The sequence below is a fragment of the Pelophylax lessonae genome (assembly GCF_965119305.1).
Source record: "Pelophylax lessonae genome assembly, chromosome: 5".
Taxonomy (NCBI): Eukaryota; Metazoa; Chordata; class Amphibia; order Anura; family Ranidae; genus Pelophylax; species Pelophylax lessonae.
The window spans coordinates 139,243,862-139,271,432 of record NC_138772.1 but is presented as its reverse complement, the minus strand read 5'-3'; the positions used below and the strand labels follow the sequence as shown (position 1 = coordinate 139,271,432).

General features: G+C 38.4%; 1 protein-coding gene across 4 annotated transcripts in view; it reads right to left on the bottom strand.

Moving 5' to 3' along the window:
• Positions 1 to 27,571, bottom strand: part of CREB5 (cAMP responsive element binding protein 5) — a 593,699-nt gene that overhangs the window by 141,109 nt on the left and 425,019 nt on the right. Inside the window, exon 1 of one of the 4 annotated variants that reach the window (XM_082257538.1) lies at positions 26,004 to 26,073. The exons of the other annotated variants lie outside the window; for them this stretch is intronic. Coding sequence (XP_082113664.1) covers positions 26,004 to 26,014 — 11 coding nt within the window. The 5' untranslated portion in view covers positions 26,015 to 26,073. Of the gene's footprint in view, positions 1 to 26,003; positions 26,074 to 27,571 lie in introns of those variants that run through there. 4 annotated transcript variants of the gene reach the window in all.

Below are 27,571 nucleotides of genomic sequence, written 5' to 3'. Positions count from 1 at the left end.
TACTCTGACTCACATAACCAATACCCAATGTTTTTATAATATACGCTAAGCAGTTTTGGAAAATAAAGACAGCAAACTTAGCCTGCAGCACTTAAATCCTCTACCTATCAGGGAATATGATCTGAAAATCAGCTAAAGGCATTTTAGGCTAAAATACAGGGCTACACGAGTTCACAACAAAGGCAGGATAGTGGCTATTTACCAGTTTTAGCCAATCTTCACAAGACCATCTTATATCTTCAGATGATAACATCTCCAGCTCTTCACTGCTCTAAGGGTATGTTGATGGAATTATTATGACTCTCGCCAGAAAAAGCAGATGTTTCAGAAGTATTTCGATTTTCTTCTCCGGTGACTTTCCGAAATCTAACATTACACATCTTAGAATCTACTTCTAAGGGATGATTAGCAGCACATCCAATTACTTCTTAAGGCTTTTGTGATGACAACTTTGTAACTTGATTTGGGCATTGACAGTAGTAGGAGAAAATAGGTCTTTTTTGCAGACCATTTATTCCTGGCAATACTTTTGAAATCCCTGGATGTGGAAACTGCATAAAATCAAGGGGCCCAATATCTAAAACCAGGATAAAATATATTATACAAAACTGTTTTCTCATTTCTGTTACAAAGTGTTCTGATTGTTGAAAGATATTCTTGTGTGAATTAAACAAGACTGGTCTACACGTTCTTGGGAAATAGGCTAGCCTTATTAAATCTTAAACCCTTCTGCACTCCCAAGCAATTTAACCACTTGCCGACCGCCGCCCGACTATATACGGCGGCGGTCAGCCCCTCCCAGGCAAAGTGACGTACCGGTACGTCACTAGCCTGGGAGCGAATAGGGGCAAGCGCGCACCGCCGGAGGCGCGCTCCCGCCCCCGCTCGTACCAGAGGAAGCCGGCGCGTGTGACTGGCGGACCCGATGTCCGCCGGTCACTCGCGATCGTCGGGTAGAGAGGGAGAAAGGCAGGCGGCTAATGTAAACAAAGCCGCCTGTCATTCTCCCCTCTGTAAAAACACAGATCACTCGGTCCTGCTATGTAGGACCATTGATCTGTGCTATTACACCACTAGCCACATCCAATGACAGTTAGAAGCACGCCCCTAGGGACACACTTAACCCCTCCCTCTCCAATAAAGTTAACCCCTTTCCTCCCAGTGTCATTTTTACAGTAACAGTGCATATGTATAGCACTGATTACTGTAGTAATGTCACTGGTACCCCCAAAAGTGTCAAAAATGTCAGTCAAGGGTCCGATCTGTCTGCCGCAATGTCGAAGTACCGCAAAAAAAATCGCAGATCGCCGCCATTACGCGTTAAAAAAAACAACAAAAATGACAAAAATCTTTCCCTTAGTTAGTTAACGCAATAACTTTTGCGCAAACCAATCAAAATACGCTTATTGTGATTTTTTTTACCAAACATAGGTAGCAGAAAACAAATTGGCCAAAAATTTTAAAAAATTTTGATTTTTACATTTTTTTGGGCGAATTTCATATAAAAAAATGTGAAAAATATTGTTATTTTTGCAAAATTGTCGCTCTTTTTTTGTTTATAGCGCATGATCAAAAAATCGCACAGGTCATCAAATACCACCAAAAGAAAGCTCTGTTTGTGGGAAAAAAAGGACGTCAAATTTGTTTGGGTACAGGTACCGCGCAATTGTCCGTTAAAGTCACGCAGTGCCGAATCGCAAAATACCCCCTGGTCAGGAAGGGGGTAAAATCTTCCTGGGCTTAAGTGGTTAAACAAGACTGGTCTACACGGTCTTGGGAAATAGGCTACCTAAAAACTCCTATGAAGCCTTATTAAATCTTAAACCCTTCTCCTGCACTCCCAAGCAATTTAAGATAGTGTCATCCATTTTCAACATGGCCAGACAAACCTATAGCAACTATTATTCCCACTACTGCCCAGGTAAAACAAAAAAAAATCACATGGTACTTCTTTAATGAAAAAGCTATCTGCCATACTACAAGACAACGTAAAAAATAAATAAAACATATAAGAGCCACTGATCTACAATTACCTTGGGGAAATATCAACAAATCTTTATAGATACTCTAACCTTTTGAAGCACATCTGTGTGGTGGTTTTCTTTTTAAACAATGTTGTGTTATTTTATTGGATGTAATAACCTATATAGAATTTATACTTGTCTTTGTCTCATGTTGTGCCAGTAAATACGGCTACTTTTAAAAAATGGTTTCTATTCTGTTTTTCTGTGGGTCTGTGTGGTGGTCCATCTTGCATGTGGGAACTCGACCTGGCCCAGTCCTGTCCGCTCCCCACCATTCCCCTCTTTACTCCCTATCTTCAAGTTCTCTCAAGCTACTACTTATATTAGGTTGTAAATGAGTTCTAAAGGCAGATTTTTTTTTTTTTTACCTTAATGCCTTGGACACTCCCTCCTCATTGGCTGAGACAGCAACAGGTGCAAATGGCTCTGGGGGCAGGAGGGAGGAGCCAGGAACAATCAGCGAGGGAATCAAGAAGAAGAGGTTCAGGGCTGCTCTGTGCAAAACCACTGCACAGGGCAGATAAGTATGACATGTTTGTTATTTTTTTTTGCAAAAAAAACAAGCCTTTAATATCACTTTAAATTATACAATGGATGGCCATGGCTATATTTTGGGTTCATTAACACTTTAATGGCAATAGGGTGCTCACATTGATGAAGTAGATATTTTTGTATCACCAAAATCAATACGTCCTATGAGGTGACATAAATACAACAAGAAATCCTTCTGGACGGGACTTTTAAGGGCAATAGGTAGACAAAAGTATAAATTTCAAAAAAAGTGTAGGGAAATACAGAGAGAGAGATAAACAGACAGCTGAGACCCAACGCGTTTCGAAAATGGTGAGGTCAACTTCTTCCTCAGGGGTCTATATGAGCATAGCTATGTATAGATGTCTCCAATCACAGATACTCAGATGTTTAGAATTTCTCAATTTTTCATTTTCTCTCTCTGTATTTCCCTACACTTTTTTGAAATGTATACTTTTGTCTACCTATTGCCCTTAAAAGTCCAGTCCAGAGGGATTTCTTTTTGTATGTACTGATTTTGGCATGTGGGCACACTAATCTCTAATTGGCTCCAGTTTAAGGCAATTATGAGGTGACATATACCCCTTGGGTACGCTTACGTTTTTACTATCCTGCTTTGCCGGGGCGTATACTTTTGTGTATGCTTGAGTGAATTTATTTTTAGCCAATAGAACTTTATCATTCTTTATTGTAAAACCCATATATTTGTAATACATTGTTGTTAAGTAAGCCCACCCTGTGAAACAGAAATGATAAAACATAACTGTAACTGTATTTAATACAATTTGTATAATAAAAACTTATTGATACAAAAAGATATTCTTGTATGTTAAATAAATAAATTCACTGAAGGATTCAGCGAATTTAGTCAATGGACACGTTGAACAATTTTAAATATGAAACACCCTCTCCACTAATTCCTGCAAACTGACAGCGTAGTTTACAGAACAGGTTTTACTGCATTATGGGAAATAAACTGGTTCTATTCTGGTTCAGAACAGCTTAGCTAAGACATGATGTGGTAGAGGAGTATAGATCAAGAGGCTGTTATTTTTTTAGGTCTGCTAAATGTGCAGGAAGAAGGTTTTTTGTATTTTTGTAAATGCTCTGGTGCCAGTGTAGATGCCAATAAAGCTTAGCAGTGTTCTTCTCTAAAGACATCTGCAGTTTTAAACAAATCCTTGTATCCCCTCCAAACTCATAATCAAAGTCATAAATTAAGTTACAGAGCTTAATTAAGAGCTTTAGTCTCTTTTGTTTGTTGGGATCTAGCTAGGGTTGGGCAGTTGTTACCTTTTGCAGCATTTCTAGTGGTCCTCTGAAAAGTCCCACATGCAACAACAACAGAAATTAGCTGTCCGTAGTGCATGCCATGGCTGCTGGTATCAGAGGGTTTTAGGATGAGGAGAATATACATAGGTTTTTTTGTAACTTCAGTTAGCCTTTAACATAAATTTGCTTTATATCTAATCACATATACATAATAATGGACAGAATTGCCATTTGTGGCATGCAGCGCTGATCTCCGTCCCCAGGTGAGCAGAGAACCCTCATGTTTTCTGGAATTTTTGTCAGATGAATAAGTGCTGATTTCTCCATATGCCTAGGATATCTATTTAAGCATTTTTGGCTTTCCCATTAAGTTGAGGCCATCTGACTCTGGTAAGCTGCCATCCTCTTCAGTGTTTGATGTGATGTGGAGCGGAGTTACCCTTTGGAGATTATCCTTCACGCATGCTGGGACTGGTGGTGTTTTCTACACACTTTTTTGTGCTTTTATTTTTTTTCTATTGAACTTTGTCACATGTAAAATGGACTTTTTATGATTTATGGTTGTTAAATTTTCGTGGGATTGTTTTGATCACTCTATATATATTTTTTTTCATATATACTGTTTCTTTTCACTGTATCATTACATGTATATGGATTTTGTATATATTTTTTAATTTATTTTTTGCATTTTTTTTAGATTATTTGCACTACGTTGCACATATACTTAATTTAATTACATTTTTTCATATATGATTTAATTTTTATAAATTAATTTATTGTCTTCTTCAATATTTCATCAATTCCCTATGAGCGCTGTACTTTTTTTTTTCGTCTTTTTTTTTTTCTTCTTCTTTTTTTTTTTTTTTTCCTTTTTTTTTTCAGAATTGCCATTTGCCAGGAGTTACCCATAAGGAAAGTGTGTTGCTTCCTGAACTACACCTGTTCAGAGGGTGATAGCTCTAGTTTTTGCTGTTGTGCAGAGCTCCAATCACCCCTACTATCTGGCACTTCTAGAGTTCCACATTTCAAATCCTTGTAAAAAAAAAAAAAAAAAAAAAATGAAAAGAAATGTTTCTACAATTGTTTCTGAACCTTGAGCAGTGTTAGAGTTTTGTTTTTCATGTCACTGTCATGTTCTCTGGTCAACTTTACCTGCATATACATATGAAATAATTACATGAAAGAATGGAACTTAATGGTACCCATATGGGGACTTTAATGGTACCCATATGGACAACAGCACTTCAAATAGTCTAAAAACATTATTTTATTACATAAATCAGATAAAACATATATAATGTTGTGCCATAACAAAGACACTAAAAACCACTCTCTTGTGGATAATTACACAATGATACCAATAGCTGATTCTTATGGTCTATCACATAAAGCTTATCCGTATCTTCTCAACATGTTTCGCGGTGCTGACCGCTTCTTTAGGAGTAATTTAGAGAACAAAAATTATCTATGAAGAGATAATTCTTTATGCTCTCTGATATACTCCTGAAGAAGCGGTTAGCAACGTGAAACATGTTGAGAAAATATGGATAAGCATCATGTGATAGACCATAAGAATCAGCTATTGGTTTCACTGAGCAATTACCCATAAGAGAACGTTTTTAGTGCCTTTGTTATGGCACAACTTTCTGTATGTTTTATCTGATTTATGTAATAAAATAATGTTTTTAGACTATTTGGAGCGTTATTGTCCATGTGGGTACCATTAATGTCCATACAGCCTCTAAATTCAATCCTTTTAAGAAATATTTTTAGGACAAAGGTACTTTTAAACATTATATATCGATTGGCACTCAATCAACATGCATATGAAACAAAATGAAAGGCATGTGAAATAGAAACGTAAATTATATACTAAATAATGTGATTACATGTGTTTACTCCATATACGTAGTTATCCGGGATAGCTGTTCTTTATTTCCTGAAATAACCTTTAGCCCACCTATGCCAAAATCACTTGACGAAGCAAGGTTTTAGTTATATAAACCTAGCAGGGCATAAATAATATCTAATAAGTGATGTAAATATAAATTAATAATAAATTAATTTTCTCTTCAATACATAAATATCATCTTATAGGTGATGTAAAAAATTAGTGCTTAATATAATCCGCAATCCTTATATATTCTCATGCAAATGGAAGAAGCTGTGTGGGCACGCAGCGTAACGCGTAAGACGCCAAACCGGAAGTGACGTAGCGGCAATACGAGTGTTATGCAATTGGAAAGACAGAATATAATGTGAGTTTGATTTTAAAATCTATTTTAATAAATTATCAACGGTACTTCACTATTGTGGCCCATTTGTTTTGGAGATACAACGGTACCACACATACCCCCTGGAATACCGGTCCACAAAGGAGAGTTTTCGGGTATTACTAGCGGGACCTACACACCATAGAGAAGGAGGAAATACCATACAAAAGCAAATAACACAAGGCTTATTGTAAAGGCAATTGAGGTGAGCGCTTAGGACACCTAGTGGCCACTGCATGGAAGAGCACCTGCATGAGAATTGGGAAAGAAGATTCTTTTGAACACACACCACTTTATTTATTTATTTAACTTATTTCAAGGACACTTTAGCACTTTACCACCTTTTGAATTATATATTTATTATCGGTTTAAAAGCACTATTATATAACTTTATCACTGGCACTTTATTAATAATTTTTATAACAATTTTTATATAAGGATTGCGGATTATATTAAGCACTAATTTTTTACATCACCTATATGATGATATTTATGTATTGAAGAGAAAATTAATTTATTATTAATTTATATTTACATCACTTATTAGATATTATTTATGCACTGGAGAAAATGTATTTATTAGTCAACAGTATTTTATTCAAGCACATAGGGATTTATATGATTAATATATTTGGAAGCACTGAAAACAATTTTATCTATATGAATAATATGCACTAATTTATTTTCACTAAGCACCTTTAAAGCGCGGTACTCCCCCCCTGCTATAAATATCTGTATTGTGTAGGTTACCAATAACAGTACCTGCAGCATTAAAGGAGATAAGGAGTTCATAAAGAGTGACAGCACGAGAATTTCACCAACCCATTACATATATAAACCTAGATATAGATGCCCAGTGTCAAGCCATAAACTAAGGACTTGCCTGTGGTTCCCTTATACATGATCTCCACTGTCCTGTCATTTTAAGAAATAAATACAAGGATTATTAAATGTATGTGACTCTAGATTCTGTCACTTGGGATAAGTCAAACAACAATTATCAGCATCTTAAATAACTAAACCTCAGCTTTGCTGAAACAATAAACCTCTCAACTCGAACCTTTATCTCAGTGTCTGCCAGCTCTCTGCGGCCTTATGTTAAAGGATACAGGCATATGTTTTCGGAAGAGATATAAGAAATAAGGGAAATATGCTGGGATTACTGTAAACTGCAAACTGCTGGCAAAATATTTAGGTTTCTTTTGGTTCTGAGCCAGAACTTTTTTTAAGCAAATGAACACCACATCTTTATTAAGTTATGCTTAACTTTTTGATTCAAAACATACTTTAAATACTTGGCTTGGTAACATGCAGTAATATGATAATGTATTTCATAAGTTAAACACATAAACAAGGGACATTATGTAAAGAAGCAGGTTGGTATACTACAGCATAAATTTCATTTGTCTTGTATTTTAGTCGACGGTTAAAGCGAAGCCCATCGTACAGCACGAGGAAGCAAAGTGAAAATGTAAGGGGTAGAAAAAAATAAATTTAATATTCTAGGTTCACATTTTTTGAATGAAATGAAAATGTCCGTATGATTAGTGAGAAAATTGATTATTTGTTTATATGTAGGTGCAGCTTTTCACATTGTCAAACTGAACAATTTTCTAAAAGGATGTACGAAAAGTGTATCATGCAGTTTGAAGACAGGTGAAACAGCAAAAAGTATTTGGCAGATATACAATATATTTGCGTGTATTTGTACACTGCGGCATGGTACAATGGTAGATCTACTAGGGAAGTGTGGGATGTAACTGAAACAATAATGCCTCATAGAAATATCAATATTGGACTTATTTATCCTCTAGCCTATATTTTTATTTTGCAATATAGTGAATAATTATTCTGCATCACTTTATATAGACCACTAAACCCCTGTCACTAGTCCTTGTATCTAAAGGAGCTAATAATCTACCTAATTTGTCCCTACTACAATCATAAATACTCCCACATACAATAGGGTAATTCTGGGTGGAAGCCAATCAAGCAACCATTAGTGGGTGGAAACTGTAACACCAAAAGTAAATGAATCCAAATAGAGGGGGAATATAAAAATACCCCAAAATAATAACCGCGCCGATTAATTTGAAGTAGTAAACTATTCGATTGTAAGATCCTTGAGGGTAGGAACTGATGTGGATGTAGTATATATATATATATATATATATATATATATATATATATATATATATATATTTGTGCTCATAAAACTTTTCTTCACTTATGGTTAGTGTTTGGCTGAAGCCATTTATTATCAATCAACTGAGTTTACTCTTTTTAGATCATAATGACAACAGAAACTACCCAAATGACCTTGATCAAAGGTTTACATACCTAGTTCTTAATACCATGTATTGCCCCCTTTAACATCAATGACAGCTTGACGTCTTTTGTGGTATTTGTGGATGAGGCTCTTTATCTTCTCAGATGGTAAAGCTGCCCATTCTTCCTGGCAAAAAGCCTCCACTTCCTGTAAATTCTTGAACTGCACAATTGAGATCTCCCCATAGTGGCTAAATGATAGTGAGGTCAGGAGACTGAGATGGCCACTCCAGAACCCTCACTTTATTCTGCTGTAATCAATGACAGGTCGACTTGGCCTTGTGTTTAGGATCATTGTCATGGTGAAATGTCCAAGTACGTCCCATGCGCTGCTTTTTTGATTACATACATTCATCTTGCCATCAATTCTGACCAAATTTCCTGTGCCTTTGTAGCTCACACATCCCCAAAACTTCAGCGATCAACCTCCGTGTTTCACAGTAGGAATGGTGTACCTTTCATCTTAGGCCTTGTTGACTCCTCTCCAAATGTAGCGTTTATGATTGTTGCCAAAAAGATCCATTTTGGTCTCATCACTCCAAATGACTTTATACCAGAAGGTTTGAGGCTTGTCTCTGTGCTGTTTGGCATATTGTAAGTGGGATACTTTGTGGCATTTGCGTAGTAATGGCTTTCTTCTGGCGACTCGACCATGCAGCCCATCTTTCTTCAAGCGCCTCCTTATTGTGCATCTTAAAAAAGCCAGACTACATGTTTATACAGAGTCCTGTATTTCACCTGAAGTTATTTGTGTGTTTTTCTTTGCATCCCAAACAATTATCCTGGCTGTTGTGGCTGAAATTTTAGTTGGTCTACCTGACCGTGGTTTGGTTTCAACAGAACCCCTCATTTTCCACTTCTTGATTAGAGTTTGAACACTGCTGATCAGCATTCTCAATTCCTTGGATATCTTTTTATATCCCTTTCCTCTTTTATACAGTTCAACTACCTTTTCCCACAGATCCTTTGACAATTATTTTGCCTTCCCCATGATTCAGAATCCAGAAACGTCAGTGCAGCACTGGATGAAAGATGTAAGGGTCTGTCAGGAGTCCAGAAACTCATTGACCTTTTATACACACACTAATTACAAGCAAACAGATCACAGGTGAGGATGGTTACCTTTAATAGCCATCCAAACCCCTTTGTATCAACTTGTGTGCATGTTATTAGGCCCAAATCACCAGGGTATGTAAACTTTTGATCAGGGTCATTTTGGTAGTTTCTGTTGTCATTATGATTTAAAAAGAGTAAACACAGTTGATTGATAATAAATGGCTTCAGCCAAACACTAACCCTGAGTGAAAGAAAAGTTTTTGTGTTATCATTCATATTCTCGGAAAAATGGCCAAGGAATCATAAATTCTGCCAGGGTATGTAAACTTATGAGCACAACTGTATATATGTAAAGTGCTGCATACATTGATTATGCTATATAAGTACCTGTAATAAAATAAAAATAAACCCTTATATTTACCCATTGAAGTGACTATCTTTAGGTGATACACAGAGATAAAACAAATGCTTCTGTGTAAGTTTAACCTGTTTAGGTTCAGCCCTCTCTCTTCCACAACCAACACACAGATCAAAGGCTTTTTCCCAGCTCCAGAAGACAGGGAACAGGGATCTGATATCACAGGCTGCCCAATATATTGAGGAAAGCACAATGTACTCAATGTGCTCAAGACACATCTCCTCTACACAGTCTCATAGAGAAATATGAATAGTTGAGGTTGTCAATGACGAAGCCCATGGTTGTCAGCAGACAAATTATACTAGCTGCTTTGGATTGAGGCAAGTACATACTATAGAAGGTTAAGCTTTGTTCATTTTTCATGTCAGTGGTTTTACAACCACTTTAATAGCAATCCAACAGAAAAAAAACACACAAATGTAGCACCCTCTAAGATAGGTGCTAGAGAGTGAGTATGGATTGTGGCTCTGTCTGCCTATCAGAGGAGCAGCAGGTAAATTCTGTATTCTCCCTGCTTAACAGGGAGCAGGATCTGTGAGTTAGGTCTGCTCAATGTGCTCAGTGTGTAATTCATCTGGTTTGAGGGAGTGTACCCACTGATCCAATGGGGAGGGGGTGGGGCACATTGGATAGTGGAGGAAACCTGGCCAATGAGTACACAGGCTTTGATACAGCCCCGGGCATTGGCACAGACTGCTGTCTCTGTGCATTGTGGGGGTGTAGTATAAAAAGCCAGGAGCAAATGTGCTCAAGGTCTTTGGCTGGTGAGCAGAGTCCTGGAAGGAGCGTGGCGGCTGCCTCCTCTTCTGCAGTGGTTGGTGTATGGTCACAGGCAGTCGGCCTGGTGAGCCAGAAGTGTGGAGCTGAACCCAGAGGTCCAGGAGAGCTGGCTGAAGGAGTTGAGGCACTGGAGAACCTGGAAAGCAGTACCGTGAATAAAGAGGATTGTGCCTAAGGGCCTGACCAGGAAGGGGGCCACTCCGGAGTAGAGTAGTCAGTGGACGGGTGTCAGCTGGTGGATAGAAAAGGGGGTACTAGGTGTATGCCCTGAAGATAAGTACTAAAAGGAACATTATCTCCGATTCATCTAGTCGCAGGATGAAGCTGCGGGCTGGCCGCATTCTCAGATAGAAGTCCTCAGCATTGTGAATAGTTCAAGTGAGTATCCCACTCATCCCTTCTCTCATCCCAATATCAAATAAAACAACAAAAACAGCAACCCCTAGACTGTTCATTGACTGAGCCAAGAAAGTAAAGTGTTAAAATTCTGCATGCAGTTGCTACGGGTAACCCAGAGGAATCCAAAAGTGTGAAAAACCAGCAGCCCTCAAGCGGGCAGTGCTACACAAACATTCACCTAAATTCCTAACATAACCATATATATATATACACAGGCTATTGTCTATTGCAGGTCAATGCAGGACATATGTCAAAAAGAAAACCCTCCTAAAACATGTACATCATTGTGTTTTTGGGCCTGCTTTAAAAAAATCACATCTTTATATACCTGTAGTTAACCTTTAGACCATAGATAGTAATTTTGAGTCAAACATTAAACTAATTGCTAAATATTTAAGAAAGAGTATAATGGGAACTTGTTCCATTTATAAGCTCAGTTCCTGTAAGTGAGCCAAGCTTAGTGAACGTGCCTGGCAGGGAAAGAATGTCATTGACTCATTTGATCTTCAACAGCTATCAGTGGATATAATTCCACCTCTGCATTAGACTTATGCTCTGTACATGGTTGGAACACTCAAGACAAAATCTCATATAATAGAAAACAAGTCAGGAAAAATGAGTTATACACTTACTTAGCAGCACTAAGAACATGCATTTTGGTTTTGTCATGTAAGGTCAAGAGGTCAAGAGAGGTCAAATAATATTTGGAAATCATTGTTACCAGAGCAGCATACTTCTAATGGGCATCATGGTCAAAGAGAACCTTAGTTTTGGAAGCTGTGCCCAAAAAAGGCGAGCAGAGGGCTAAGGATTTGTAACCAGTGTTGCCTGTAGGAGGGAGGGAGTCCTACAGCTGATCGTTTTTGATATTACTGACTTACCATGTCTTGTTCTGCACTGAGTCTATGTGTGGAGGCAACCATCTTGATAGAGGTAAGGCTTTGATTACTCATGCCAGAGCTCCCTCTCCAATGACTGGTGGGGGAATATTAAAGAAACGTCAAGAAAGGTGTAGAAAGCAAGTCCTTTGGTGCAGCAAAGTAGTGACATAACCAAATCTCACTCCAAATCTCATGACACTTGTAGCCATAGGCACAGTACTTTAGATGAGTTCACACTGCAAATATGCAGCCATGAGACCCAAAGAACACAAGTTACTAAGCACAGGAGGCGCACACCTATTTTTCAGAAGAAATTCAAGACAACAGGCACATTTTTCAGGTTACTGGTCGGGCCTTGCTCACACGTACTACACCTGCACATCCCATATGGTGTTGTATGCCCCATGTGAACAAGGCCTCAGGCACAATTAATGTCACTAGATGTTCTCTATAAGATACCAAATTATCATAGCACACTTACATATTAAAATATTCCTGTCTACACTGGATCTTTCTGCCAGGATCGTAAAACGTAAAAACTGATTCTTTTGGCACATAATTGCATGTGTTTATGTGAATTTACAGGCGTATGACAGTTAGAAGTATATGAGTATAAACTCATTCTACTGGCCAGAATGTTCATCTATTCTGGCCCTGGAATGAATTTACATACATATGCACGTGCTTATGAAATTATGTTTTAGGTGTTTATTCACGTTTATATGTGCATAAATGATGCTAGTAAGTGCAGATTTGGGGCATTTCCTTTCTGCCCCTGATCACTGCTCTAACATATGAATCTAAATGCCACAATGTGCACGAACACATTGGCTGAAATAAACCTGTGTTCAGAGGCATAAACAAAAAGGCCTTTAAAATTGGCATTTTTTCTGCCTGTGTGCATGAGGCCTTAGTCACATTCACATTAGCGCTACTTGTCAGGCGACTTGGTCGCCTGACAAGTCGCGGTGGGTCGCCTGCCATTGATTAGCACAGGACCCGTTCTAATAGGAGCGATACAAGTCGCTCCGACTTAGAAAAAGGATCCTGTACTACTTTGGGGCGACCTGGAGGCGACTTGCATTGACTTCAATGATATGAAGTCCGTGCATGTCGCGCCGAGGTCACGGTGCACGCTGTGCACCGCGACTTCACAGGTCGCCCCGGCAAGTCGTGTCGCCCCTGTGTGAATGGGCTCTTAAAGTGCTTAACTTTAAACAATTGCAGTAGCAGATAATAATACAGTATATGCTTCCAGTCTGCAACAAAGCTTCTTTAAAATTGTATTTTTATTTAATATACTGAGGACCATGAATTTTGAAATACCTTCTACCTTTTTAAGAGGGAAAAAAGTGCCACCTTTAAGCACAAAGAATACACAAAAGACAGTCCTGCAACAACTCCAGTTACACAGACCAGGAAGAATTAATATGCACAAAATGGTTGCAACCACAAGTGCTTTTCACTGCTCACAGCCTTTGTACTGGCTTTTTAAAATAATAAATTCAATAATTTAGAGGTTAGATTGAAGGTGTCATGCATTATAATGTTCATAATTAAATAGTACTGTTTTATACAGGTGTAAACAATAGACCGATAAACAGGACAGATAAGTAGACAGTTAGGAGCTCTGCACATTCCCCACTCACCACCACATTAATTCATCTGTACTCAGAGCTCTGTGATCTAGCCCTGGTCCTCCTTAAGGCCTAAGAGTACTGGGCAGCACATTATTAACCACTTAAGCCCCGGCAGATTTTACCCCCTTCCTGACCAGGGCCTTTTTTGCAATTCGGCACTGCGTAACTTTAACGGACAATTGTGCGGTTGTGCGATGCTGTACCTAAACGAATTTGACGTCCTTTTTTTCCCACAAACAGAGCTTTCTTTTGGTGGTATTTGATCACTTGTGCGATTTTTACTTTTTGTGCTATAAACAAAAAAAGAGCGTCAATTTTGCAAAAATAACAATATTTTTCACATTTTTTTATATGAAATTCCCCAAAAAAATGTAAAAATCAACATTTTTTAACATTTTTGGCCAATTTGTTTTCTGCTACATATGTTTGGTAAAAAAAATTGCAAAAAGCGTATTTTGATTGGTTTGCGCAAAAGCTATTGCGTTTACTAACTAAGGGAAAGATTTCTGTCATTTTTGGTGTTTTTTTTTAACACATAATGGCGGCGATCTGCGATTTTTTTGCGGTACTGCGACATTGCGGCGGACAGATCAGACCCTTGACTGACATTTTTTACACTTTTGGGGTTACCAGTGACATTACTGCAGTAATCAGTGCTATACATATGCACTGTTACTGCAAAATGACACTGGCAGGGAAGGGGTTAACTTTATTGGGGAAGGAGGGGTTAAGTGTGTCCCTAGGGGCGTGCTTTTTACTGTGATTGGACATGGCTACTGGTGTAGGAACAGTGATCAACGGTCCTACATAGTAGAACCGTATGATCACCATTCCTACACAGGGGAGAATGATTGCGAGTGACCGGCGGACATCGGGTCTGCCGGTCACACGCACGGACTTCCCAGGGAACGAGCCGGGGCGGGCGCGCGCCTCAGCGGGCGTGCGCTCGCCCGCTATTGGCTCACAAGCAAGTGACAGGCTAGTGACGTACCGGTACGTCACTTTGCCTGGCCGGGGCTGACCGCCACAGTATATGTACTTGCAGCGGTCGGCAACCGGTTAATTCCTGACCCCTGGACTTAGAGTAGAATGCTGCAAGGGATAGCACTGACATTATTAGGTACCAGTTCTCTGAACACCTCCAGAGGAGGAAGAAGAGGACCTGTGATGTCTAGTGACTGTTTCTTTCTATAGTCTGCTCTAACCACTACTGTTCACTGTATCTGTGTCCTCAGCTGACCTACATGTTATATATAGCATGTTAAGAACACATTGCATACATACTTTCTCATTTATAATACATTACTTGAATGCATTCAACTATTTTACTTTTAGAAAGCCTATGTAAAGCATACAGACACATCCTGATCCTCATTTGGAAAGGGGAAACAAAACTCTAGGGCTGATAAAAGGAACCTTCAAAATGCTGAAACAAAAAGCAAAGTAAATGATAGACATTCACTTTTACTGCACATAAATATAGCAAAATAAATTCCCAGTACTAAGTACAAACTACTGCTGGAAAGTGTCAAGTCTATATAAAAATAATACAACACACGTTCACTTTTTCTTTATTGATAGAATGTGTCTCTTTTATAAGCATTTTATTTGTTAGCCTGTCAAATAGAAATATAACTGCTGAAACATCACAATATTTATGGCTGATTTCGTGTGCTGTATGATTCAATATAGATTTGAATAACCAATGCAGAAAGAAATCACTGTTAGTGGAAAAACTCTTATAAAAAGACCGAGCTAAAGTCTGGAAAACTGTGAGCCTTGTAGTATTGTTATATGTCATGGTAACAGATGAGCCTAATGTACAAAGCTGGCTGTAGACATTAGGAAGCAGTCATTCTAAGGGTGCACTCACACTGGGGCTGGTTAAACTGAACAGCACCGCAGTTTGATTTTCCCCTCCTCCCCACTGGTCAGCATCCACGCTGACTATTAACGAATATGTTACCCCAGCATTAATCTCGGCTGATGTCCTCCAAAGATCTCATGAGACACAGGGGTCCACACTCGGGATATCACGTTCATAGAAGCTTCCCAAAAAATTTAAAGCTCGCCATAGTGTAAAAACTTCTTAAAAATGTATTCTAACATAAAAAGTTACACTTACATTAGATAAACTTTACAAATTGCATTGGCAAACCACAAGCCGGCTGGCTAGTACATAAATGCCTGTCCTTCGGGATCTGAAAAGCATGGTGCCGTCAACACATCGCTCCACTCACACTGAAGGAAACCATACTGGATCAAAAGCCAACTACAACTGGGACCACCTGTTCCAAGTGGACCCGGGCGCAGTACGGAGCACGACACAAATAACCAGTCCAAAGGGTTGAACTGCACCTGGGACATGTTAAAAGTGATAGTGTGAGTGCACCCTACCATAAAGTTAAGCTGGCCATAGATTGCTCTTCTTATTCCGATTAACCAGTGGGCTGAATGAAAAACAAAAAACTTAAATCCTTCCCACTGGTACATTGTATTCTGATATCAGGACTCTCCACTGTCAGAATATAATAATCAGCGACTGAAGCCACTGATCAAGAAAAAAATTCCCAACATTCCTGTTCAACAGAAGTCAATCTAATGATCAACTTCTGTCAAATAGGGACAGCCACACATGAATCAAAATTCAGATGGTTCCTGCTTAACGGACTGAATTTTGATCCATCTATGGCCAGCTTCACAGTGTTCATCCTCTTAAGAATCAGATGCTCGCCTCTCCTGTTCAGGGTTGAAAGTGAGTATGTGCTTTGCCCATGCAGTGCTAAGCAACCAGTTCAGTTAGCTGCTCGTCTGACCAGTTGCTTATACACATTACCCTTTAACCATCAATGGGAGCAAAAGAAAAGAAGTCCTGTGTAAACTCCAAATCACTTCAGCCGAATCCTATGCAAGGGGCTTTGATTATCTTTCTGCTCCTACTGATGTCTGGTCATTGGCTTCTTTAACACCTACTGTTGCATTGTGGGATGAAGGGGATAGAGCCATATGTTATTCCCACTATTCATAAAGCATCTTTCCTTTACTCTCTGGGCAGGAAAATGGAGCCCAGTAGGACAGTAAAGGAAAAGTAAGTATCAATAAAGTGAATCTATTGTTTTGTCCTGCATTGACAAAGAACAGGTTCAAGTTAGACAATTTGATTCCAAGTTCCAAAAGTGACACCACAATGTAATAAACATGTATTCAATTACAACTGCAAAAACTGAAATGACTCTAAAGTTGGTATTGGCAGATCACTTTAGATCTTTAGATGTTTTTGTCTCAGTTCTTGAAGCCGTAGCGTAGCTTATAGGCAAATTAACTAATCCTCTAATCACTGACCCTAAGTTATGTGTTTCCTGTGCCTGTACTGCTTTAAGAACATAGGTAACCAGCCTTGCCCATTTTGTGTCTTAGCAAATCTCATTGTACCAGAATGACTGTCCCTAGAAGATGAAGAAAAAAGGGTTCCCGCTGGTTTGTAATGCCAACATGTTTTATACTTTTTTAATAGATCTACCCAGCTATGACAGGCAGTGGGAGATGAGTTGCAGCACAAATGTTCTATTTTTTCCTTTCTGTGATGAAGACTCAGTGTAAAGTAATGACCCAAGTTACTAAAGTCATAAGCTGACTTTAATAAGGGCTATGTCAGACAAGCAACTTTGTAACAGCTACAAATCTCTCTGATTGTTTTCTCTGGCGATTAGTAGCTGGATACAGATTTGCTGCCGTAGCTGGCTACAATGCTTGTCTATGCAGCTGCAATTCACTAGTGTGTCAGGATCATGAGTGGTTGTAATAGATAACATGAGTAACTACTAAAGCTGGCGATTTTGTAGCCAGCTCCAAAAGTCATCCAATCACAGACTGAGCTTTAAAACGCAGAGATTGTTGAGACCAAATTTTCATTGGCCTGGTTCAATCAGCCTGTATTGGCATTTTACATATAAAATAGCTGTAAGGATGATAATATTGGTATTACTAAGTTTATATTGGAATACATATTTATCTTAAATTGTAGTGTACAATTTGGGTAGAAAGAAGGCAATAATTAAGATTTATTTTGCCACGCTTAGCACCCAAGCAGCCCATGTAAATGTATGCTGCTATAACTTTTTAAAATTTGTGGGAAAACGGTGAACAGTTGCAAATGTGCTCTAACACCTATACAGTTTAAACATTTTGAAAGAAATGGGAAGTAAATTAAACATTCCAATTGGAAAAGAGATTACTATATTGATTCTAAATGTACAGTTACATACTAGTATCATTAAAGTATAACACAACAGATTTTCTTCAAGTCAGTTACCCCTATATCCTAAACGAGTGAAACATGTTCCCTTTGAAAAGTGAATTTTCACTTAGCTTACTAAATTTGGTGAAAATTTACTTTGCAAATAATATCCAATTTTGGGATCTATGCAGTTTGAAATAAATTACTCAATAATATTAGTCTGTATTTGTTTTGTAAACCAATGGTTCTGAATCTACAGTTGCCTACAAAGCATACATGAACAAACTCCACTCCAACCCTAGTACGTGATCCAACACTTCTGGGTCTAGGACGTGCATGTGCGCCGTGGCGACCCATTCCCGCTCTGATTAGACACAGTGGGAGTTGATCATCGAGTACTGCAGACTCGATGCCAACGGGCACCCGTTGATCATTAAGCAGAGAGCCAGAAAGACGGTCTGCCTATGTAAACAAGATAGATTACCGTTCTGTCAGTAGGCAAGGCATTTATCCTGTGCTCCTGCAAAGCAGGAACATGGATCAATGCCTTCCTTTAGTAAAAGCACCACCCACAGAGTGAGAAAACACTGGTTAGGCATATAGTTAACCCTTTGACCGCCCAAGATGTTAACCCTTTCCCAGCCAGTGTCATTGGTAAAGTGACAGTGCATATTGTTAGCACTGATCACTGTATTAGTGTCACTGGTCCCCAAAAAGTCTCAAAAGTGTCAGTTAGTGTCCAGACTGTCCACTGCAATATCACAGCCCCACTAAAAGTTGCTGATCGCCGCCATTACTAGTTAAAATAAAAAAATAAATTAAAATACCCCATAGTTTGTAGACGCTACAACTTATGCGCAAACTAATCAATATACTTTCATTGGGATTTGTTTTACCAAAAATATGTAGCAGAATACATATTGGCCTAAGTTGATATAGAAATTAGAATTTTTTTTAAAAAATGTTATGGATATGCTTTATATATATATATATATATATATATATATATATATATATATATATATATATATATGTATATATATATATATATATATATATATATATATATATATATATATATATTTTTTTTTTTTTTTAATTTATGGCCTTTTTTATTTATAGCTCAAAAAAAAACAAAAAAAAACGCATTGGTTATCAAATACCACCAAAAGAAGGCTATATTTGTGGGGAAAAAAAGGACAAAAATTTTATTTGGGTACAGAGCCGCACAATTGTCAGTTAAAGTAAGTGCCTGGCCTGGTCACAAAAGGGGCTAAAATGATGTGTTGGAAAGTATTCAAACTGAGCAATTGTCTATTATTAATTAATATCACATACCATGCCACGTCATCAAGTCTGTCCACTGTTTGCCCACATTGTTTGAATATGCCTGAGTACAAGTGTAGTTTTACTGACAATAATTATCCTTATTGTGTCTGTTCCACTTTAGAACATTGGAAATAATTTTTAAAACTAAGGATTGTTGTTTTTCTGATATTGCATTTGAATGCTAACAAATTCTCCTGTAAACAGCAAGCAGTTATTTTTTTTTCTCTAATAAAAAAAAAAGCATGCATTAAGCATTTAGGTAGGAGGGAAGATAAAACAAATACTAAACGTATCAGTAGTTAAATGTTATATTTTAAAGATATATTACATACACTGAGCTATACCTGATCATATCAAATTTAAGTTGTTTTCTGTGTGGATATTGTTGTGCTTAACAGACAGCCCTGGTAAAAAATTCAAAAGGCACAATGGTGTATTAGCCAAAATAAGCCAGTCTATTTGAGAGCCTTCTATCCCTGAGATCTGTCAGCCAGGATGTCTGCTGAGGTGTCACCCAGTCAATGTCTTTGTGGGTATTTTAAAGGATTTTCTGCAGAAATTATAAAGTGATTTAAGTAGTCATGCAAGGATTTCCAAAAAACGCCACATAGACTGTGGCCTAAAATAGGGCAGACTGTTTTATAATCCTTTAATTTCCCTAACCTTCTTAAGCTTGGAACAAAGTAGTTACATATCAACAATTCATTACATACATTTATGTACGTCTAATTTACTTAATGAAGCATTGAAAGCTGGGGGATGTAAAAATCTATGATCACAGGTGCATGGATATGTGATAGGGAGTAAAGGAGGCCTAGGGGGCACTAAATGGGACATCCATTACTAGAAACAGATTTTTGATATTTGATCAGCTGAATGTAATGATTGGATTAAACATCAGACTGATTTATGAGTGTCTGTTCTGTATAAAAAGATAAGGTAATTGTGTGGCTCATCGAATCATAGTGCTTTTTGATATTATTTTGCTCGATAAATTTGTGCACATTCAGCATCATTTTCTGACCACATGATCTGTTTTATGAAGGGAAGCTTAAATATTTTATCTGTTTTTTAAACAAAAGTGAACACATTTTATTTTAAAAAAAAAACACATGGTATACATACCTGCTCTGTGCAGTGGTTTTGCACAGAGCAGTCCCAATCCTCCTCTTCTCGGGTCACTCGTCAGCGCTCTGGGTCCCACCCCCTTGCCGAGTGCCCCCATAGCAAGCCGCTTGCTGTGCGGGCACTCGTATAGCTCGCTCTCGAGCCGGCTCTCTGCATCCATAAGATCCAGTCCCGATCCAGCAATGTGCACAAATCCCGAGCCTCTGCCGGGTCTCTCCCTAGTGATTGGCTGAGATGCCAATAGTAAGCGAGGTGGGAATGGGGGGAGGGCAGGGCTGAGCTGCACTATCTGTCTCTTATGGATGCAGAGAGCCGTCTCGGGAGTGAGCTATAAGAATTAGGGGGGCTGAGGGGGGAACTGCACACTGAAGGTTTGCTGTGGGGGCACTTGTACATGCTCGCTCCCAAGCCGGCTCTCTGCGTCCATAAGAGACAGATAGCGCAGCTCAGCCCTGCCCTCCCCCCACTCCCGCCTCACTGACTGTGATTGACAGCAGCAGGAACCAATGGCACCTGCTGCTGCATCCCAGCCAATCACTAGGGAAAGACTCCGGAGAGCCTCGGGTTTCATGCACATAGCTGCATCGGAACTGGGCATCAGGTAGGTATTAGGGGGGCTGAGGGGGGAGCTGCACACTGAAGGTTTGCTGTGGGGGCACTCATACGTGCTCACTCTCAAGCTGGCTCTCTGTGTCCATAAGAGACAGATAGCGCAGCTCAGCCCTGCCCTTCCCCCACTCCTGCCTCACTGACTGTGATTGACAGTAGCAGGAACCAATGGCTCCTGCTGCTGAATCCCAGCCAGTCACTAGGGAGAGACCCCGGAGAGCCTCGGGTTTCGTGCACATTGCTGCATCGGGACTGGGCTTAGGTAAGTATTAGGGGGGCTGAGGGGGAGCTGCACACTGAAGGTTTTTTACCTTCATGCATTCTATCATGAAGGTAAAAAACCTTCAGCCTTTACAACCACTTTAAATGATCATTTTTACATTTGACATATTTTTATCTTTAAACCAATATTTAATAAAAAGAATGTAAGTTTTCCAACAAGCTTTAACCCTTTTTAAATACCCAACGATTTTAGGAACAAATGATTATCATTTTAAAGTGATTGCGACGGGTCATTTCTTTTAATATAACAAACAAGTTTATCCTCACCTGCTCTGTGCAATGGTTTTGTATAGAGTAGCCCCAATCCTCCTCTTCTCGGGTACTCCATGGACACTCTTGCCTCCTCCTCTTCTCAGTGTGCCCTCATAGGAAGCTGCTTCCTATAGTGGCACACCTGACTGGCGTCAGGTATGTGTTTGGGAGGGCTGGGGGGGGGACTCAAATGGTTTTTTTATCTTAATGCAGGCAATGCATTAAGGTAAAAAAAAGCCATTACAACCACTTTAAATTTAGAGTAAATGATCACACTTATATTACTACAGGAACATTTTTTACCCTAGCATGGTTTCACACTTCAAATAACGAATCATGTTGAGGGTAATTTAAACAATGCAATCTTCCTCTTAACCTGTTTGGGTAATAGAGATGAATACACGATGATGTGAAAACGACTCCTTAAAGGGAAATAAGTCCCAGTACTTTTTGGTAAGCGTTAACATGTTTGAGAACACATTTATATACAAGGTTATTAAATATACAGCAACCAATATTTAGAAAATAAACAGCTCTTTTGTCACTTTGAATAAAATAGTGAATCTGGTTGGTATACATTATTCATATAAGCTTATCTCAACTACATACAGAAAGAATTTCCAATTATTAATCTATCTTCATTTCTGAAATGAGATATACTGTAATCAGTGAATAAAATCACAGAATAGGCATTGCCATTAAAAAGTAACAAAGCCTCAGGCCTCCTTGTGGTGGGCTGGGAACGCACATAACAGTCACATTCTAAGTGGTACCTATGAAGGGTCATATAGGAAAATGAATGTCTTAGAAAGTGATGGAGGAGTAAGACTTAAACAAGTGAAATACATTGGCACTTTGAAGATATATTTTTTGCTAAGGGAGAAGATATCCAAAGAACAAAGTTCAGTGCCTTTCTAAAACATAATGCTTGGGTACTTTCTTATTTACTTATTAAATAATTACATTCTCTGCAATCTACATTGTAAAAGCACAGCAGCATGATACGTTTTTGACAGGATGAGTGTAATGTGTCAAAATATATCCTACATTATATATTCCACTTACATTACAGCCAATAAAATATATCTTCATTATGCACCAGAACCAACATCACAACAATAAAAATAATATTAGGGTATTGATTTACTAAAGACAAATAGGCTGTTCACTTTGCAAGTGAAGTCACACTCCGCAAGGGAATTTTCCTTTAGCTTGCAAAAAATACCCAATCATGTGCAGGAAAAACAAAACAAAAACTTTGCTTGTTCACGATTGGATGGTGGATGTCAACACAGCTTCACCACATTCACCAAGCTCTGGGGGTAATTCCCTTGCCAAGTGCACTTGCAAAGTGAACAATCATACTGGGAAAGACTTCAGGAACCTTAATATGTACAGTCTGGAGGAAAGAAGGGCATGACTGAAACCCTAAAATACATGAAGGCAGTGAAAAAGGTTCAGAAGGGCAGTATTTTCAATATGAAGCTAAGATCAAGAACATGTGGACATGACATAAACTAGCAGGAGAAAAGTTCAAAACAAATCTTAGAAAGTATTATTTTACAGAAAGAGTACTTGATGCTTGGAAAAGACTTCCAGCAGAGGTAGTGAGCCAGTTAGCATTAGGTGGATTCAAACATGCTTGGGACAAACATAGATCTATTCTTAAACAAAAACAAATATATATTATATATTATATATATATATATATATATATATATATATATATATATATATATATATATATATATATATATATATATATTACAAAAAAAAAAGGGGGGGGAGACTTAATGGGTCACTTGGTGTTTTTACTGCCATCAACCTTTTATGTTTCTATTTGCCTTGTAAATTGTCACCTTATAATGAACATGACACTTGTTGTATCATGTTCTACGTAAATCTGCATATGACATCCACTCGATACAAACTTCCACAATATTTCCAGACTGATTTTCACATAAATTTCCTTCCCTGATTAATCTTATCATTCACTGTAGGCCTCAGTAATAAAAAGCAAGCCTTAGAATTTCAATGTAAAACCAATTACTTTCAGTAGTATACTCTTAATTTACTTTGTGGCCCTGCATCGGTAGTATACTGTATGTGTTCATATGATATGACATACATATACTGTAAATAAAAAGGATTCCTCTATTAGGCTAGGTTTCCACTAGTGCGGCTACGAAGTCGTGCTACTTCTAGCACGACTTCGTAGTGAAAGTAAACTGCGGCTTCAGTGAGACTTGTCCCTCATATATAGAGGGAAGTCGCACTGAAGACGGCTCAAAAGTAGTGCACGAACTACTTTTGAAGTCGCCGCAACTGAAGCCGCGGCAGTGGAAACGAGCCCCATTGAAAACAATGGCTTTTGACTTGCTGTGCGACTTGACATGTGTCAAGTCGCACCGCAAGTCGCACTAGTGGAAACCGAGCCTTACTAATCACTAAATAGAGCACACATTTAGGCCTGCTCAGTTAACCTGCATTCCCTTTAACGATTTGAAGTTTGTTTATCCCTAAAGTGCATAGGTGCTTTAAATTAACACCATTTTGCTTGGTAAAAATTGTCCCTTTTTAATAAATCAGTAAAAAGTGAGTATTACAAAGTCAAGGTGTACATCAACAGCATCACATTATATAAGCCATCCCATCATATCTATGTCCAAGGTCACAGTTTTGCTTTAGTTTAATAAAAATGCTTTAGGATATATCTAATTAAGAATCGAGTTAGTAATTCCATTAAAAGCAACAACTTAAAAGCAACAGTCGAGCAAGTTGTGCCTCCCAGGTCACACCTCTGCACCCTCCATGCTCTCATCGTTGCTGCAGCAGACTGTGTCATGACATTGGCCACAAGATCAGGACCAGAAATGAATGAAGCAGCTTGCCTGTCTGTCAATACATTCCCTCTCTACAAGTTGTGCTCTTGTCAGGCCAGCGAGACATCTCGCAGATGAGCTTTGTGGAATCCAGCCACTGTCTGCATAAACCACTTTACTGGATTTAAAACACAACACTGCCTTACCCCGATTTGCTGTTAGCTGGTGAGAATTCTGTTTGAATGACACTTTTAAAATGACTTCTTTACATAAAATGACTGAAACATGCAGCAAAGAGAAAAGAAAACCTGATCAACGGGAACATAAGACACAGGGTTGTCTTCCTGCCAGTTACAACAAGTTTTATGTATCTCTGCTGGAGATTAACCGGTTCATTTCTACAAAAGCTGAGTATTCATGGTACAGCGATGGTCCCCATTCCCTACTATAGTGTGTGATGATACTTTTGCACCTACCTAAACCACTTTCAACATCATATCAGTTACTAGAAATCAGTAAAACACAAAAAAAGAGAATCAATGGCTTCTGTATCAACATGTGAAGAAGATAAAACTGCAGAAATCCCTTTCACACTTCAAAATTCACACTGCCATTGCAGAGTAAACAGCAGTGGGAAATCAGTAGCTGTGATGGTTTAAATCCCCAAGTGCTATAGAAAAGCTTGCCATTTCTCTATGCCGGATACTGCAGATCATTAATCAAACTGTTATTACATTGTAAGTCTAAAAGCTGACAAAATCTCAGCCTAAACTCTATGAACTGCTCAATACAAAAGTGGCAATAGGCTTTATTTCTGAAATAAATGAAATTTGATAAAAACGCTCCATTGGGTCATTAAAGCAATATCTTATAGGGTATTCTCGGCTGTATACTACAAGGTTTCTCCTTGCTCAGGTGAGCTTTTGTTATGTACAAGAAAACTTTGTGCTCAGGCTGAAAAAAAGTGTGGAATAAAAGAAGGAAGTTTCTGCAAAACTAACCCAAGAGTGGAAATCTGATCACACATTGTCATTGTAGGATTACAGCACTCTCAGGATTTCTTTTGCAAATAGAATTTCTTCTAATAAATGAGAACAATCTTGAACCCTTTTGCAGAAAGCTCATTTTTCAATTAACTAGTTAAACTTTCACCTTCTCCCCTCTTTGACGTGGGGATAAGGTGCCCAACTTTTTTCAACAATTTAATATTCTCGGTACTTGCAGAAAATAATTTGCAGCTGTGATAATATCCCTGTACTCTCTTTTTTTTTCTCCAAACCAACTATACTAGGTTTTTTTTTTTTCTAATAACAGATAAAAGAAGCAGTCTGTGAATAATTAGTGATGGCAGGCTAAAGCCAGTTCATCATGTTCAAGATACTGATAATAAACTATGGCCCCCAGGAGAACAGGTAACTACTTTGTAACTATGACCTCTTTCACTCTCACGTTACTTAACTGGGCTGCAGAGCCAACATTACATCACTTACAAACCATTGGTCCTCGCTCATTAACCCACTAATGACTACTCATCTCTAAAGTGGAATGCACACTGCAATCACAAGTTCTTAGCTGAACTGATCACTAAATACTCTTAACTCTATTAGCTGCTACTCAATAAAACTTCTAGTAAAGTACGCTGACAAGTGTCCCTGGTGCTATAACATGCATGCAATAAATATTCTGAAAGATGAAAAAAAAAATCATAATTTTTAAAAAAAAGTGAAAAATGAACAACTAACCTCATGGACATCACTGATTCTGTATTCCCCGCTGAGGCGCAGAACACGAGAGCCCTGGAATGAGTGTATGTAGAACCAGAGCCAAAGCTTAACTAGCCTGTGTGAGTCATATCCTTCCCATTTGATTCCCCTCCAGATGGTGATGTAATGCTCTGGCCCTCTCTCACTCTCTCTCTCTCTCTCTCTCTCTCTCTCTCTCTCTCAGTGCACACCACCCCTCCTTCTCATTTTAGCTCAGTGCTGGTGAAGTCACCATTTAAATCTGGCAGAGCTGCAAATTAAAAAAAAAAAACTTCAATGTAACCAAAACAGGCCTAGGCGAAGTTCCAAACTTGGTGGTGCAATTGCCATTGGAAACGGGATAAACATCCAGAGAAACAGTACCACCTTAAGAATGCCAAATAGCTGTCAAGAACATCACATTATATGAACTGTCACACACATATAAAAACATCCTATGGATTTACGTTAGAGAGTGCTGCATGCCATTATTACCCACAACGTTATACTGGCTATTACACATGCATTATGCTTTTGTGTATTTTCAGCTTAGGGAACATATCTGTCAACAAAACAAAAATTAGGGCTCAGGAAAATATCTACCTGCTATCATTTTGGAGATCAATTATTTTAAAGCAAGCACAAAGAAACTTTACTGAACTTGAACTATAACGTTTTAAATATCTAAGTTGCAAATCTGACATTTGCCTCAAAATGAAAATATTCCTAATAGTGGTACTAATAAATAAAAACAGTTTATCAGTTATAGGTATGCACAAATATTTCAGCTTCTCATAGGGAGTAAACTATGTCTTGCGGATTAAAAATACTAAGCCCAATCATACGTATTTCAGCTTCTGCCTCTTGACATAAACAGTGTATTCTATTGAAGTTTTGATGACAACATATTTTTTAGATTTTATTTCATTTTCTACACTGGATGGTTAAACAATGACAATATATGGCTATATAAAAATAAAAAAATGCTGCTTGCTGTTTATTAAGGATACCACCTTTCTATGTGGCATAAAACACAAACACGCGCACACTTATCATTTACATCATGTACAATGCAATATATATAGTATTTATTGATACAGTGTATGTAAATAACTATATATATATATATATATATATATATATATATATATATATATATATATATATATATAAAAACACCGATCAGCCATAACATTATGACCACCCATCTAATATTGAGTATGGCCCCCTTTTGCTAAACAGCCCTGACCCATTGAGGTAGGAACACCAAATTAACATCTACATAAATGGCAGGAACCAGGATTTCCCAGCAGGACATTGCCCAAACCATTACACTGCCTCTGCCGACTGTCCTTCTTATACTGCATCCTGGTACCATCTCTTCCCCAGGTAAGTGATGCACACCCACCCTACCATCCACATGATGTAAAAGAAAACGTGATTCATCAGACCAGGCCACATTCTTCCATTGCTTCGTAGCCGAGTTCTGATGTTCATGTGACTGTTGTAGAAGCTTTTGGCCGTAGACACGGGTCACCGTGGGCTGGACAGACCCAAATTCAATAAAT